Source organism: Dromaius novaehollandiae, chromosome 4, assembly GCF_036370855.1.
Source record: "Dromaius novaehollandiae isolate bDroNov1 chromosome 4, bDroNov1.hap1, whole genome shotgun sequence".
Lineage (NCBI taxonomy): Eukaryota > Metazoa > Chordata > Aves > Casuariiformes > Dromaiidae > Dromaius > Dromaius novaehollandiae.
The window spans coordinates 63399129-63417018 of NC_088101.1; the positions used below are offsets into that span (position 1 = coordinate 63399129).

Consider the following 17890-nt stretch of genomic DNA (forward strand, 5'->3'; position numbering starts at 1 on the left):
ACCTTGCTGCACAGCAGGAGCGCACTGCCGGCACAGGGCAGCAGGAGGGGACTGCTGTGCTAGTAGCGCTCGGGGTTCCAGCAGGGCAACATGCAGCAACTCACTCACCCTAACTGGCACATACTGGTTCTGCACCAATTCAGCTCAGGCAGAACTTCCTGGCAGTTATAAAGAGTTATAAATTCCCAGCAGAGCCTGCCACTTTCACCCAAGCAACGTGGGGAAAGGAGCTGGTTGCAGAGAAGAGATAGTCTGGTGCAGTTCCTCCCATATGTTAGCCACCACAGATGAAATAGCACTGTGACAACGACCTGGGCCAGGAAAGTGGACAGGGTATCTCACTGTGCATCCAGACACACACCGCTGCCCTGATTCTCGGGAAGCTCTATTTAACACCGAAGATGCACTGACTCAGCTAAGCATGAGCAATGCTGTTATGGATGTGGCTCACACTTTGTGTCAGCATGACCTCTTTAGCTTAATTTGAGAAAGCTTTTATTTATTATAACTATACATTGTAAGAACATGGGATCTTCCCTCAAGCCTACACAATTCCACTTCTGAGATGTTCATGCTTTCAGAAAGATCCTTAAAGATCTATTTAAGATAAACACTTCTGATAGTCTGGAGAAACACAAGTCAAAACATGCAAATTCCTTCTGGCTGCCTTCTAGCAATGACACTGTCTGTTACTGCACAGCACTACTCTATTTCAGTGTGAACCACTAAACTCTGCAGCTTCCTGCTTTCACCTTATTGAAAAAATAGGCCCAAGTCCTTCCCTGAGCTAATGGGCTAGCAAATACACCCCCTCTCAATAACATTTTGCATGAAAACAGCTGCACACAATTACTGATTTGACAACACTTGCAGTCATTTGTCTCTACAAGCAGAGCACATGGCTAAGATCAGAAAGTGTCCATGTGTGGAACCAAACAGAAACACGAGCAGTTTCGTGAGCCAGCAAGCCTCAATCTGCTACACAAGCAGCCAAACTTGGACACTTTGCTTCCTGCTGCCAAAAGAGTTATCCCATCCCCGCATGCCAGCTCTGGTGCACAGTGGACTCTGAACTGATTCAACTCACTAATCCAGCACAAAACTACTCGTCCCTCACTAAGGCATTTCAGGATGACAACCCCAATGATCATTGCCAAGCATATTGATACTGCGTATGCTGGCTTGGCTGACAGGTACTTGCTAGCAAATGATCTATGATTACACATAAATGTTTCCCCTTAAAACAAAAATAGCTTTCAGGATTGTGCAATCTAGAGGAATTCCTAAAGTCAGCGTGACAAAATCCGGTGGGAAACAACTTGCATTGCAACTACCTATTCCCAGCTGGCACCAAGGCTCCTTGGATTGTGAAGCACTTCCTCGGTGGTAAATCTAAACCTGGCAGGCCTGTCACATAGAGGAAAGCAAAGGTAATGTAGAATCGCCCTCCCTACCTTTTCGCACACCAGATCTGCAGAATTTTGCCTGCTCTGCAAGACTCGTTTTGTGTGTACTGCCTTGATACTCTGACTTATTTACTTTACCACGTGTTGCAAAACTCCAATTGAAAGAAAGAGAAAATACTCTCATTTACCATAAAGCTTGGGTCACCATCTAAACTTGACAATTTTTCTCATGTTTTAGTATGAAAGCTTGTCTGCACATCGCGTTAATCAAAAATAGGTGCCCCTGAACAGCTCTACATATAGATCATCCCTTGTCGGGCAATTTTTCCTTGTGGAAGAAAAGGTGTATAGCCTCTACGTTTGCAATGAAAAATACTTGCATACTGTAGTACAGTTATAAAGAATGGGAATATGATGGGACAACTCTACACAACTTCTTTACAGAAATCATGTAAGTGAAAATCATCCAACACATATTAATAATTCAGATGAAAAAAAAATGATTTCCCCATAAATTATCATTCTATTAAATGACATTCCACTAGTTGCAGTGAATACCTGCCCCTATTAACAGTTTATTCATTACAAATACATCTAATCAAACTTAATGATTATGGACTACTTAAACCCCCTCTTTCCCCACTCTTACTCCTTAGACACAAGCCACAAACCTCAGAGCGCAAGCCTTTTAAAATATAAATTCTATCATGCTCTGGAATAAAGGATTTATTTTTTTGTTTATTATGGAAGAGTATGATGAACACTGAGTTAGTGAAGGACTACCCCACATGCAGGGATCCTCTTGGAAAGAGAGACCAGCTCCTGGTTTTTGACATCATAAGCTGAGCAATCTTCCTCTAAGAGAGGAGAGAGTAGTATTTAAAAAACAAAACAAAACAAAACACTAAGACTGTATATTCCTAAGCATAATCTGTGGACTATCTGTAAAAACCTGCAATTCGGCAGCATACCAGTGAGGTGTTATATACTCACATTGTTAATACAAAGGGAAACTGACTTCAGCACTCCCTTGCCCTAGTGGTCTACCTGTCTCTAATTCCCACAGCCTGCTGTCTCTACCCCAAAAGGCCTCCTGCCCAGTCATTGCTGCCTCTCATTGCATGGGTGTTACCTAGAGACAAAAGTCATTGGAAAACTTTTTTTCAAGCACAAATACTCTTAAGTGGCAAAGGTCAGACATGTGAACATATCACTCAACAATCATGTATCTCTGAACCAGTTACTGTCATGTTAGAAATGCTTTAATGCCCACCACAGGTTCCACAGAACAACACTTAGGTGAGCAGGAAGTGCAGAAGCCTGAAGCCAGGCTCACGAAAAGTCCAGAAAAAGCAAAGCCTGTGCCTGGCACTCAGCTGAGGAGCGCAATATTGCAATATGCTGCGCAGGGGGAGAACTGCAGCAAGAGGAAAGGGCCTTGCTGAGGGAGGACAGATGGCTGGCTCAGAGGAGCTGCTGAGATGGAGATCGCCATTAGTGATACAGACCTTAACAGCACTGTCTGGGGGCAGCAGCAATCAGTAACAACGTTTAACATAGATCCAAATCCTACACAACACTGATTTTTGATCTTATTAAATGTCCCTGGATTTGGCTGTCTTTGCTGTCTAGCAGGGCTAAAAGCCAATGAAAGAATCTCACACAAGGGAATTAAAACTGACAAATTAAGAGGAACAGGAAAAGTAAAAGGAATGGTTAATGGTTTTTGAGGTGAGTGAGGACTGCTCTTTTACACTTACCTGAAGCAATTTCCTCCGGTCCCACCCTAAAACAATCATTTAATTCCATCTAGACTTCCTTTCTTGTGTTTTCTTCTAGTATTTGAAACATCTTTACAAACTTTGAATAATAAATGTGAGGGAAAAGAGAAATCTCTACTTGAAAGGCAAAAAACCTGTCTGACATCTGCCTAGGAGACACTTGGAAGATAAGAGCCTTGGTTCCAAATCTCTCTGCTATGCTGAATGATGAGAGCTAAGTGCCTTCACAGACCAATTCAAAGCCCTGAAATGAGGAGCCAGTTACTGCTTAAAGTTAGGTAGTGTGAATACCCTGCTGAGAAATACCTTAAAAAGAGCTTTGTGGCCTCTTTTAGAACTGTTTTAATGAAAGTAAGAATACCAGTTACCCACATTAAAGAAAAAAAAAAAAAGGCAGATGTCAGAACATCTACATTATTTTCAGATGTTTAAAAGAGAGCACCAGGCATTAGAAATGAATGGCACTTATTATTCAACAACCTGCACTTAAAAATTTACTTGTTTTCTTGACAACTTCTATTCCTCTGGCCCATGGAGTTTACTGTCAATATCTGAAATACAGATGCATTACAGTAACATCTAGCAGCCTCTATAATCATCACATCTTGCAAAGGACCTCTGTGCTTGAAATGTAAATTTAGCATTTTCCTAATGGTGTCAAAGTATCTGTTCTTACCAACAACCTTAAACTGAGAGGCTTTTTTTTTTTTTATGAGTTACTTTCTTTTATTTAATTTTCTTCTACAGGTCATAAAGCTCTTATTTTAATTTCAGAACACTGCTCTACTTACCTAGGTCAATAAGTATTGCATGTTGCTGGGAAGTTAGTTGTTTCAGGAGCTCTTTATAAGGTGTGTCCTTTGGTTGTTGTTTGCTTGGAAACTGATGTTTAAGATGGTATTGCTCTGCTAGAAGCTTCCAAATCTCTCCACGGTGGTGACGTGGTACACCTGAGAGAAGAGACAGTCATTAAAATAGTAATTCCCCCTTACACTAAGGATCCAGCTACAACCCAAGCCAACAGGATTGAGGAAGTGAAAGAACTATCTAGCAGATATGGATCTCCTGTACCACAGAAGCCGATCAAACCACACTGCTTATACGTTTTCCAACAGTGAAAGATGTGAGCATTTTAACAGGACAGATTTAAGGTGGAAACAAGGTGAGCTGCCTAAGTGTAAGGTTAGCACTTCACATCTACTACAAGAGGTTTCAGGAGAGCAGCAAAAAGTATAATACTTGCCTCTGAAAAGCTATATGCTTTTCTCCCATTCTTCCATGTCAAAATACAAAATAAAGCACTGCAACAGAACTAATCAATATTTTCCCCTAATACAGCACAGCGACTGTTGTTGGAAGCAAATCTTGGCAAGCTAGAATTCACTGTATCAGAAGTACAAACCAGTACAAGTGAGGTATGATCTAGGGACCACAACAAATGGCAGATAACGAGGCAGTAGTGTATTTCCATTGTTGCTATTGGCTTGCTGAATGACTGGCACAAGTGTTTTAAAGCTTGGATTTTCTTCTCTGTGAAAAGGGATGAAGCTACTTAACTATTCCACACATGTATGGGGAGCCTTCATTTGTATCTATAAGCAAAACTCTGGAAGTAACAAAAAGGTTATTATTACACACGCACTTCATTCAGCATCAGACGAGCAATATTAAATCAGCTACACAAGAAATCGATACACATCATTTTGGCAAAGTGTTCTGTCTAGTCAACAATGTACTGGAATCCGATATCACAGTTTGAAGGAACTTATGGCTTAAAGTGTTCTTGGAAGGGTTGTTTCCTCGATATTTAACATATGTTTTGGCATTTAACATATGGATGACTACAATAATAAAAGAAATAAAAATCAACTCAAGCATACAACTTACATGGACAATTTTACTGTCTTATATAAGCACAAAAGTATACTAATTTATCTCTAATACTTATTTTTACTAGACTATCATAATCTATAGACAACTGCTTTAAAATCAAATGTTAGCAGAAATGTATGATATTTAAATCCAAACCACAAGTGTATTTAGAGAATGTTTCTGCAAATTACTTTGGGCAGTTTAAACTCGATTACTGAAAAGTCTCCAACATGAAACAGCAAGGAAAAGCGCTGCTTCAGCCACTGAATGACCCAGGTTCTTGTCTTCAGTTACACTTCTAAAATTCCATTAGTTTCAGTGAGTTGAATGTGCAATGTAGGGTAGAATTGGCTTAACAGAGCACATTTATAGCAACAAATCTACAGACAAACTGAAGCCCTTTTAGGAGAAATGGTCTCATATTAAGTTCAACTGTGTATGCTGCACTGCATGTGCAATAAGAGTATTTAGTTTACTATTTCTTTTATAAAAGATATATTTAAATAGCTATTATAATGTATATTATAGGTCAATACAATATATTTATTACCCTAACTTAATCCCAACACCTACTAAATCCTACCTTTCTTGCTTATTTGCCTTGCTTAGTCTTATTTTTATGGTTTTCTGTCTAAACTAGAATTTCCTAAAATCAATTTAAATGCATTTCTCATTTCTGTAGATATGAAATTTGACACCACTTCACTCTAAGAATTCTGGTTTGCCACAATTGGTCTCTACAGAGAGCTATTCATAGCATCAAGAGCTATGAAATATTCCCCTACCCACTGGCTACTTGTGTTTATTATTAGCAATTCATTAACCAAGATTTTTGGCATTACTCCAAGTCTTTTAACTTATATTTTGAACTCCAAAGCAGGCCAGCATCACCAGACTATCAGCAAACGCAAAGTTTTTCCTCATGTTCAAATACTGACTGCACAGAGCCCTCTATTCTACATAAAACCAGAAAGCTCATTACCACAAGTTTTCCCTCACCTTGCAGAGATTTGTGCTTGGGTCATTTGGTATTGTTAAGAAATCTAGACCCACCTAGTCATCATAAATAGTCAACTTACTGTAACTTATTTGGATGATGAAGTATAGGCAGGCTCAATATTTAAAATATTAAATATCTGCTAGTTGTGAATTCTTGCTACCTCCCTTACACATTGGAAGGCTTTGTATAAAACTATAAAATCTCCTTGGAATGGCCATCTTTGCTATCTGCTACATACAGCACCAAGCATGAGGACTTTGGATCCAACCATGGCACAAGTAACTTTGAGCAATAACCCAATTTCTTAGAACATTTGAAAAACATCCTTAAGTTACATAACTTCTAATGCAGTGGAGAGAGGGATTGGTCACTCAGCCCAACAGTTGTGAGGAAGACTGTCAGTGGTATTTGTAAGTATGTGCTTTGCTGTATTCAGAAAAAGGTGGTTCTACAAAGACATCAACGTCTATTGTTTGTATATACATGTACTAAACAAGCGTAGACAGTTTCTTCAGTTCTCTACGCAGTTCTTTCTTTTTAATTAAATTTTAATTTATAAAAATTGAGTTGTAACAACTGAAATGCTTCAACTATTCACTCTTCTCCTGTGAGAAGTCTCATTCAAAAATGAATGTCAAGTACATCAACTTTTCCTGAAAGGGAATGTTACTTGAATATGCGTAACCATAAAGATAACAAACGTTTTTACTTGGTTAGTTAGCAAGCTGAGGAACACCTCTAAGTAAGAAGCTGGTTATAAGGAGTGTTTAAGAAATCACTCTCTTCCTTTTCTAATATAATTTACATGTATTTTGACATCTCAAAATAACAAGCTATGCTTACCTTGCCCAACAGCAGAATGTATTCTTTCCACATCAAATTTAATCTTTGACCTTCCAGGTGTACTCAACATTTTTTCCCAAATCAAAGTTACATCTTTTAAGCACGGTGTGATTTCTTCATAGTCAAGTTTCAGACGTCTGTTCTGCAAATTGTTTTCTGAAGCTAGGAAATGGTATCATGAATACACCAGTTAATATTGTTTAATATTTATAAAATGGATTCATTTAACTTAGGACTTCCTCATGCAAAAAGTCACCCTGCAAGATGCCTAAAACTGAAACCTATAATTCTGAAACTTTAAATGTTTAAATTGTTGTGACTATGTGTTTTTTCTAAAGATATTCTATGTAATATTAACTGTGTATGGCCTGTTTAATTAAAGTACCTTATGGTTAGTTAACTTATAAATCTGAAGATTTTAAAAAGAAAGATTTTCTTAACAGGATTTTTCATTTTACCAACTCTTAGAAAAATTAGTGCACAGAAGCCCTGCACCAAACAAAAATACAAAAATAATGCAGTCACCTATTAATTATGCATACAGCTCAGTAATAATTTTAGTAATGCCAAAGTAAAAAAGTTACTTTAAAGGTGATCATTCATTTATCTGTTTTTGTAGTCGAAGAAGAAGTTCAAAAGGGGAAAAAGGAAAGTTCGAAAGAGACTGCAGAAATTTTAAGAACTCTCATCACAAATATGAAATGTAAAATGGTATTTGATTGCATCTTCCTCATTTTAAACTCTCCAACTAAAAAAAAAAAACTATTGGGCATCAGAACTGTTACTGAAGCTTGGCTAATGTGAATTCAGGAATCAGAATAAAAAGTAACCTAATTGTATTGCTAAGTAAGTAGCCCACAGGCTGGACTAAGCACTCTGGGAAGCCATATCCAATGTCTGAGAGACAGGTTTCCTGCTTCTGGCCAAGAGGCTCAGCCCAAGCTTTAAGAAGGATTCCACATTTGGTATACCGACTTTTCCACGCTCCTGGGCCCTTTCTCTACACACTTCTTCCTGGAAGGCAATCCTTTCTGCAGTTTACAGAAAGACAAAGAAGAATTGTCATTTTCATGCCAGGTACCCACCCCATAAGGGATGCAGGTGGTCCCTCTCTTCCTGAGCATCTGACATCAGCCAGATAAACACTCCTGTCCTTTTCCTCATTCATATCTTTAAGCAGCAACTTGCAAAGGCAAGCACTCGTGATTCTCTACAATAAAATGTGTATTCTTAGTCAGCTGCATTTTGACTTGTCAAAACTGCCACCACGACATTCACTGTGGCTATGCATTTGGCCACAGAAAACTTTTGGTTAAGAACCACCGTGACTTCATGTTTCTCAAGCTCCTTCTCATCGCATGTCAGAATAAAGAGGCTGAAGAAAAAGGTGAAGGTGATGCACAAGGATGTGAGCTTGAACTTAGTATCTGAAATCAAAACCAGGAGGAACAGAATAGGACGATCAACCCAAATGTGTGAAGAAGTCAGTTAAAAATATTTAATCATCTTCTTCATCTGAATCATGTATTATAAAAAGATTCAATGCTTCAAAAGAAGTAGAGAAAGGAAGACATGTCTGTGTATATGACTGGAACACCCAAACTGACGTTGGAAGAAAAAACAAAGAATGTCAAAGATAACTGAATTTAGGCTTCTCTCAGAGACTATGGTGATTACTCAAGGTTTCAATCCCAAAGGAAATCATTATCCCAGGAAAGAACTCATTATAACAAAATTATCATTAACTGTTGGATGTAAAATTACTTACTTTGGAGAAAAGCAGGATCCCCAATACTAGCAACAGAGAAGAATTTTTTTTCCTATTAAAAGAACTGCCCATATAGCTTTATATCAATCAAAATCAAGTAGATGTTGCAATATATAGTAACTTTTTGAAAATGAAAGTGATCTAAATACAGAGCAAATAAGATGTTGACAAAAAGGAGAGGAGAGGAAGAAAGACAGGTCCTTTTTAGAGAAATACCAGTTAGAAACACAAAACTGGGTTTGTTAACATTTGTAGAGAAAATTTAGAAATGCTAATGACAAGTGTAAGATTCAAAAATAAAGCTGAAGTAAAGAGAAATATTTTTCTAGAAGAAAGCATTCATATTTTCTGCTCCACCATTAAAACCTTCTATTCTTTTCTGATCTGCCTACATACAAAAAAAGCTAGTACTATGTTAAAAGCATGTAGTGACTGCATTATTGTCCCCTGATCTAAGTCATTATTTCTCCCTACAAACCTTGCTTGCACAGTGCATATAGTACGGCAGGCAACCATAGCCTGAAGTCCACAACCAGCTCCTTAAGAACTTCAGTGCAACTTCAGCGCTGGCCAAACAGACCATTGCAGTGATCAGTACTTAAGCACTGACTTATGGATGACAACGTAAAAAAGAATCCCGTTCAAAATGATAATGCTTAGTTCCTTATCAGCGCATCCAGGCACCAGACAACAACAACAAAAAAAGAAAAACAAACAAACAAACAAAAAAAACCCAAAACAACAACACAACCACAGAAAAACTGAAAGAGCAGCAATTAAGATCCGGCAAACAAACCACAAGGTGAAGTGCTAATCAAAAAAAAGAAGAAATCTGTAAATCATTACTTATAATAAGGAGAGCTAACACAGATGCGACTAAACTTACTGTATGTTTCTCTATCTATATGTTTCTAAAAGAGCAAGGCTTGGTCTTACTCACTGCAAAGGCCACAGAGCAAACCAAAAACTGAACTTGTATTGCAGTAGTGTGTAATTGAGAATTTTACCAACCTTGTAATTTCTGATTTTCTTTCTCCATTCTGAGAAGCAGTATCTGCTGAATAATGGCTTTCTTCCACAGCTCACGAAGCTCACGAGGTGTTCGTTTCCTTTCTTCTTTCACTGGCCCAAAAGGACCATCTTCACACACTGGTTCTAAGGGAGATCTGGGTGGAAGTTCTCCCAACTCAGAGTAATCTTTAAAAGGGAGAAGCTGTTGTGAACCATTTAAATTTCATGACTAGTTAAATGAAGGGTCATACCTTCTAAGATCAATTGACAATTACATATATTGAAAACAAAGTATCCACCCAAATTTCCCTAGTGCAAACACCTGAATGGTCTCTAGGCCTTGTATGTGCATTTCAAACTTAACGTCCATCTACAGGCAATGGGAACATTGTTAAGTCACATATGAGCATATGTTAGTGTACTGAAAATATCTGTAGTTTTTATAGCACATACACATACATTACTCAAATATTTATACTTCCAAGAAAAATTTGAATATTCAAACCCAAATGAAGGCTACTGTTGCTCTTCAAGATCTCTTCCAAAAGATTACATGATTACATGTTTCATACATACAGAACAGGACTAAGTTATCCAGCATTTTTAATTTGAAATTCAGGCCTAGTCATTTTATGCTTAACTGGACAAGCATTTCTCTCGTGAACATACCTAACCTTGTATACTCTTGTATACTCCGAGTCTCCTCTTAGCATTGTGTCAGTTAAAAACCCTGCTGCTACATCTTCTCTTTGGCCAAGTCAACTTAGATTCTGATACTGAAACTCTGACATTCTTCTGTGCCCTCAGATCACAGGTTATTTGAAAAATCCAAACCCTATAACATTTCTTTGTGTGTGTGTGTGTGTGTGTGTGTGTGTGTGTGTGTGTGTGTGTGTGTGTATATGTAAACATATATTTGACATTTTATATATGTTAACATATATATACACACATTTTAATTGTATGTACACATATATACATATATGCAGGGGTCATCTTGCAGTGAGCTCTGTCTGGATTAGAACCTATGCTGGTTTTGCCTAAAATCTAATCTATATTCAGTAATGCTGTACATGAGATTAAAACTTAGAGCTAACAGATCTCTTGAAAAATCCGGTCTATTAAGCAATAAACAGTGAGCCAGTGCCTGTTTCCTTACGGTTGTTCAAACAAGATACGTGAATGCACCCAGCCCATGGACAGGCCCGTATCAGTGCTGCACAACACGCTTTCCTCCACGCCCTTTGAAAACAGGCGTAGTGTGTTCTCATCCTTCCTGCCGTACCCCCAATGAACTGACAAACCACCAGTAAACCAGGCTGAAATACGTTCACTTCTCAAAGGACAGATGCAGCAGGAACAAACTTGGGCCAGAACGTCTCATACTTTCCTGCTTGGACGTCTTGGGAACAGTCAGAGGGAACTGCAGGAGTGAAGAGCTCCCTTTCGTGTGCCAGAGCCCTTGGGAAGATGTTGGCAACTGCAGTAATAGACCTTTGGAGCCTACAGAGATTTAAGTCCTTGTGACTTGATGGGGTAAAACAAGAAAGGCTTTATGGAAAGATTATGCTTACAGATGTTCTCTTGGAAACAGTGAAGGTCAAACGAGTCAGGTCCAGGTCTAATCCTAATTCTCATTCTCAAATCTAGCTGACCAATGCTCAGTTTAGACGTTGGTGAGGAGGGAGAGGCCAAGGTGCCTGCACGCCGCTCCACAGCCCGGTACTCGGGGTACATGCAGGCTGCTCTGCAACAGGCCCACAGGAGGCCATCTGCCAGACACGGAGCACTCCAGCCCTTCCCATCCCCCCGCGCACACTCGTTTTTCAGGAGTAGCAAACCAGGCAAGGTTTCCCAAATACCAGTGCCAAGCAGATTTACAAACCTTTTCTGAAGAAGAGTCTAAAGTACGGGCCAAAGCCCAAACCACTTTTTTTCCCCCTATAATCTGATAAAAACACTCCACCACACATCAAGGTCACAGTATGCTAGTTACAGCTTCAGGAGGAGAGAAGTTAAAAGGAATGGGCAAGTCTGAGAAATTACAGAAATATGACTACAGCTGAAATGGGGCATGATTCAGATAGCAGATCAAATCCAATACAGCACCCACACGGTTAAAAAAAAACCCTAAACTGCATTTGACAAAGGAAACGCACACCCTTAGCTGCACAAACATAACACCAACTAAGGCTGGGATGAGATGATTACCAGTTCTTAAAGTAAATATACAGAAAGGGAGACAAGCACCTAAGACTTGTTTGTTCTCACTTTTAGTTTTTAATCATGTCATAACAAGCTATGCTTTTTTCTTTCCTTGGGCTTCTGCTGGTCTAACACAAAATGTGCTTCTTGTCAAGCATGCAAAGTAATATGAAAAAGACTGAAAACATTACAAAAGAAAGTGAATATTAAATGAATCTCATGCAAACTGAATAATTTTTTTTTTTCTTTTTAGGAACAATAAGTTGTGTTTTGTTTTCCTTATTCCTGCTTTTAACTATACACCAATAGTACCATTTCAGCTACTCTGAAGGCAGAATAATCTCTGATATAACCTGTTTCTAGAAGAAAAATTTCTCATTTCTCCACACGTAAAACGAATGATCAAACCCACCCATTTCTTCATACCAAATTCCAAAGGAAAAGCCATCTCAACAGTATTCCTCCTTGAGCCAAGTAGAATGGCCGTGAAACATCTCCCCAGGGTACAAGCTGCCCAGTTGTATGTGCAAGACAATGCTTTTAAAAGCAGTACACCAAAAACCATTCCCAGACTGCCCAGCCAGGGACAAGCGCATCTGTGCATGCTATTTCAACTGGCCCCTAGAGAAGAGACACTCCTGTAAAAATCATTCTGTGCAGTAGCCCAGTGGTCCATTGCATTTATCACTGGCTAACACTGTAATAAAGATTTGGAATGAAATATGCACATAAAAATTCTCTCTTGCCTTTCTACAAACTAACCAAATTGGAAGGTTTGCACCCTTCGAAATTCTGCCCAGAAAGCTACTTATAGGGACTGACTCAGTTCCTGTGCAGCTAGTCTTTCCTTGTTTGCTCAAAGGCACTCGCACAAGTGAACTCAGTCGACTAAATAAGAAATGTTCACAGCTGTTCGCTTTTGCTTTTCTAAGTTTTGCCACTGTCAGTCTTTTCCTCTCAAAGCGTCAAATGGGGGGGGGGGGTCCAAATACCACCTGTTTCCTCATACAGTATTTATCTGCATGTTACCACAGTTAAACCCAAGGGCTAGAAAAACTGTATAAAAATAAAGACAACCTCTTGAACTAGCAGGCACAATTTAAATCTTCAAACTCACACTCTGGATGTAATTAGTCACCAGGTATCTACAGCATTTCAGAGAATAACAAACTTCATGTGATGGTGAAGTAGGCAAATGGCAAGGATTTGACACTTTAATGGCAATCACCATTTGTCACAAAGTGAAGCAGGAAACACTGACAGAGATTCAGAAATACTGCTAGTTATTAAAAATGTCAATAACAATGAAGAAATTACACTAGACCCTTTAAAAAAAAGTAAGAAGCATTCTTTTTTTTTTTTCTTTACAGGTAAATGAAAAGGCTTCCCTGAGCAAAGACTTGTAACCATAAAAGAGCTTTAGGTAGATGTCACCAGGTAGAGAAGGAAGACACACTTGACTAATTCTCAACATGATTTGGGTTGAGAATTAAAGGAGAAATTACTTTTACCTGATTGTCCCCCTGCCCCAACACATGCACCCACACACACAATGCTGTCAGCAATGCTCTGTGCTTTTTTTTTTTATGCTGGCAGAGTTTGATTAATTTGCTTTAATAAATTTGGAACTTAACAAAAGCCACCCTCTTCCAGGAAAGTTGTTTTTCGTACAGCTGCATTACTTGCACAGATCAACACTGCCTTGTGAAAAAGGAATTCATGAAAACTGCCACCAGATGTTAATGAATGGCTACAAAAGCAGCCCAGCTGGGGACATCTTTATCCACTGTACGTTATCTGTGGTCTATTCGCTTCTTGTTATGTTCTTACAGCACCCAATACAAGGCACATGTACATCTTGGGGAAAACAAACCTCCTCTTCTCACCCTACTCACCCTATCAGTGGTTTCTCAATCTCTTCTAGAGTCAGATACTTATTCTGGTTTTGTACGTACATGTGTGCGCACAGGTACACACTTTGTTAGAAAATATCAGAGTACCTATAAAGACAGCTTATGGTTACCCACTTTCAAAAAACAGGCTGTCAAAACAGCTGCACACATGCAAGGAAATGGATTAAACACATAGACACACTGCTTTCCTAAAGTAAGAATGAACCTATCTAAGTATAAATCTTTCAGTTTTTAACTCACACATTGTACCTTCTCACTGCATATCTTGTGGACTGGTCTCCAGGGACCAGCATCATCTACTTCACTGGAAGGGTAATTCAGGTTTAGTCCTCCAATGATCAAACTTGCTGAAGCAACACCTGTATCACTTCAGAGTATCGATTATTCAAGAGCATGGTCCTGCTTCCACTTGGGATGAAAACTGCTTTTCTGTTACTGGCTAACTTGATAAGATCAGCTTTCACTAAAAGAAATTTAACTCACAATGGTTAAGGGTATGAAAGAAAAAAAAAAAGATCAGAGAAAGGTTACAAAATTTGGTAGGCCGAATGATTATGATTATCAACCCTACCTCTAATTCCTCCGTGGAAGAGTCCTAGGCTTAGTTTTACCTTCTAAATGGCAGCTCCTTTTCTGTCTTTCCTCTTATCACTTGTGGACATTTGAAAGAAAGTCTAAAGTCTACACTGACAGAGCAGAACCTACCTTCCCTCCCATCACCATGCTGGCATGCGGCAGGATGCATAGAAACAGAAATGAACCTGTTTAACTGCTCAGATGGCTTGTTTAAAGTTTGCAGAGTTGCATCAGCTGTCTGGCTGGCAAAGGCGGGGGGAGCAGAATGTGCAGGTAATCCCTCAGAGCAAAGTAAAAACTCAGAAATTTGGTAAGACAGCACTAACACACGTCAATGAATATATAACAATATATTGAATGATGGACATGCAGTTTGGCTTCCACATGCAGAACTGACAGGAGTAGAAAAGTTACAAATAAGAAACTAATATTTCATCATTATGAATAAATGATTGGGAGGATAGCAGAGAAAGCAAAGATAAACAGTAGAGCAATTCAGCTGAACATAACTGGGAGTGCATGTTTCACTGAATCAAACTGCCATGTGTTCAAATTAAGCACTGTGCAGCTTTCAAAACTTTAATGAGACTAATAGCAGGATTTAAATACTTCAGCGCACATTGCAAGACTTTGCTTCCCTGTTTATCTGCCAATCTTGTCAGCTTTTGTTGACTCCTATTCCATATTTGATCTGTAATCTTTCAAACATATTGAGCAGGAAAAGTCCCTTCACTGCACTTTCCGTAGAAAACTCTATTACCAGGCATACTTTTACTCTTTCAGATTCAGGATTAGGCAAGTTGACTTGATAACTATTATTATATCTTGTCGACATACAGGTTATTTTGCAGTTTAAGTCCATACTTGGACCGTCCATAAAAATGCTTTTTCTGCACAATGCACTTCCAGGAGTCTGTGGGTCTAAACCAAGCATTCCCGGAGAAAGATGGTGTACTTCACTGGGGAAGAAAAAAGCACTACCCTGGGCTTGTAAGAGCCCTGCAAGGTGATGAGCAGTTGATGGAACTGCTCATAAAGTAGATTAAAATGCTGCACAAATGTACTCATGCATGTGTAAGTACCTCGGAAGTGCTGCTCTGAAGCTCCCACTGCTAACTGCCCATGGAAGGACAGGCTGAGAGCAGGCCAGGAGTAACAGGTGGAATTTGTGCAGAAGACCCATTTATCTGTACCCAACTCTTTGGCTTCAGGTGGCAGAGTTTCAGTCCTAAGACGTGAGTGTCCCTACACTCCAAAAGGATCAGCAAACGAATTACACAAAACTACTATGTGCAAAGATGACACACAAAACAAGGTACAAAATATTTCAAAGTGTCACAGTATATTGTTGCCAGGACCACACTAAGGAAAGTTGGTAGATGAAAAGCTGGTGGATGAATGCAATATTCATTAATATAGGCAATATTTGCCTATTTGGGTAGTGATATAACTGCAGTGATATAACCAGGAAATTCCATTTACTCCAGAAGAAGCTACAATGAACATAGAGCCTTTGCTAGGACCTGTTGGAGGACCTTACGGAATCCCAATGGTGAGTTGTTAAAATGTTGCCTTAAACCTTATTATTTCAGAAGTTTCATCAGTAACTGACTATAGTAATTTTAATTTATTAGTAGTTTCCTATTCAAACAACCTCAGTATTAAATGAGGCTTTCCAAAAACAAGAAAAAAGAAAGTCACTAAGAGAAACCACACACACACACACAAAGTCAAAATCAACTGAAGTTACAAACCTGCCTAAAGGTCTAAATTAAAAAAAAAAAAAAATCATTCAGAAGCACTTAGTCCAGCTAATCTCAAATACCAAAAACAAGATTACAAGATTTATCTTTGACTAGAATCTGCAACACTGCAGATAAAATAAGCACTTCTTTTCTATTTTTTATAGGAAGTTAAAGGGGAAGAGGTTCAAATGTAATGTTGGACTATTAATGTGTTACTAAACATCACTATGGAGTTATTTACACGTGAATCTGTAAATACAGTGTTTTGCCTAAAAGCCTGCTGTTTTCCAGTTACATCCTCTCTTCAGAGTTAATAAGCCAGGCAAGGTAACTTAATGAGAATGTGGATAGAAGAATTCCCATTAAGCTTTTTTGCACTTTGTTGCATTTTCTTTGTTGCATTTTAAATGTAAAAAATTTCAGCTTAGCAAACAAAAAGAGTCTTTACAACCACTTAAGATTAAACTGCCCAAAGGAAAGGACTCTTGCCACATCCTTAGCTCTATCCAGACCTTGTATTGAGGTAGTGCAATAACTTCTTTCACACATGGCACAAAATGAATAAGGAACTGCAAACTTCTATAGCCAAGGATACAGACACTATTCATACTGCTTCATGCAGATGTCTGGAACATTTGACTCCATCATCAAACACAGTAAGACAACTGGAAGCCTTTTGTTACCAGAAGACTTTGGATACGGAATCACAAGAAGCAACAAGTTCTTCTAGTTTCATATATGACTTAAGGGAATGGCTCAATAAGGAATTCTTGAAAATTCATGTATTTGAGCACAGTTGGTTAAAATCAACACTAAGAGATGTTCATGAACTAAGATCATGAACATATGTAAGTTCTGAAAAGGACGGAACTAACTGGGTAGATAGGTTAGCATTTATAAAACCAGCTATTAGTTAACAATCGTTTTATTGCCCAAAAAGAACCACTGCAACAGTACTGGAGGAAACATTGCAAGTAGTTTATATTATGTGAACATTCTAAGTAGAGAGTTAATGCAACAGTCTTACAGTATTTGCAGTATCATTACAAAGTGATTTTTAAAATATTTTGCATATATAATGGAAGAGACATAACCTGCGGCACAAACCAAATAAACATAGTTGTTAACCATGACTGGTTTTAAGAAAACCATTTCTCCAAATCTCAAGAATTGCATAGGACCTTCTCTTCACCAGTTATAATTTAACAGTCTGCTACCTCTGTCTGCCAGAGAGTGAAACCCAATTCACCTTAATGCTTGAACAGTTTTTTTTCCCCTTTATAGAGAAACTTTCTTGTATTTTTTAAAAGAAAATTTTTCTGCAAGGCAAATTTTCCAATACTATGCAACTGTTCTGGCTAACGTTCCTTTTTCCACTAATTTTTTGCTCGAGTACTGCTGTACAATATCAAATATCTCATTCCTGCAAAGTACAATTTCTGTTCAACATATAACCCCACCGCATTACCCATCTCAAAACAGATCACTCATTCTCCAACCTGAAACAGACACAGCTGTCAAAAACCATGTCAGCTACTGCTAACACATCTCCCACGGCAAGCAGAATTACTTTCCCATCATTTATTTCAGAAAACTGTACTCACACCCCCTTAAATCTAACATTCGACTTTACTCTGCTAGGAGTTTCTGACAATCTGCAAAACAGTTTTCCCACTATGAGCAATTCTAATAGTCACTGTGTGAAAATTGTAGTGAAATTAGCTCGCTGCGCAGAGGTGATCTAAGCGCATCCTGCTCCTGAAAAGGGTG

General features: G+C 38.6%; 1 protein-coding gene across 8 annotated transcripts in view; it reads right to left on the reverse strand.

Annotated features, from left to right (window-relative positions):
- The window catches only part of TBC1D1 (TBC1 domain family member 1), a 118691-nt gene that overhangs the window by 13155 nt on the left and 87646 nt on the right, over positions 1 to 17890 (reverse strand). For all 8 annotated transcript variants that reach the window (XM_064511304.1, XM_064511306.1, XM_064511305.1 and 5 more), the window contains 3 exons: positions 9682 to 9867; positions 6903 to 7064; positions 3979 to 4137 (listed from right to left, as the gene is read on the reverse strand). In XM_064511304.1, the coding sequence (XP_064367374.1) occupies positions 3979 to 4137; positions 6903 to 7064; positions 9682 to 9867 (507 nt within the window). The remainder of the gene's footprint in view (positions 1 to 3978; positions 4138 to 6902; positions 7065 to 9681; positions 9868 to 17890) is intronic.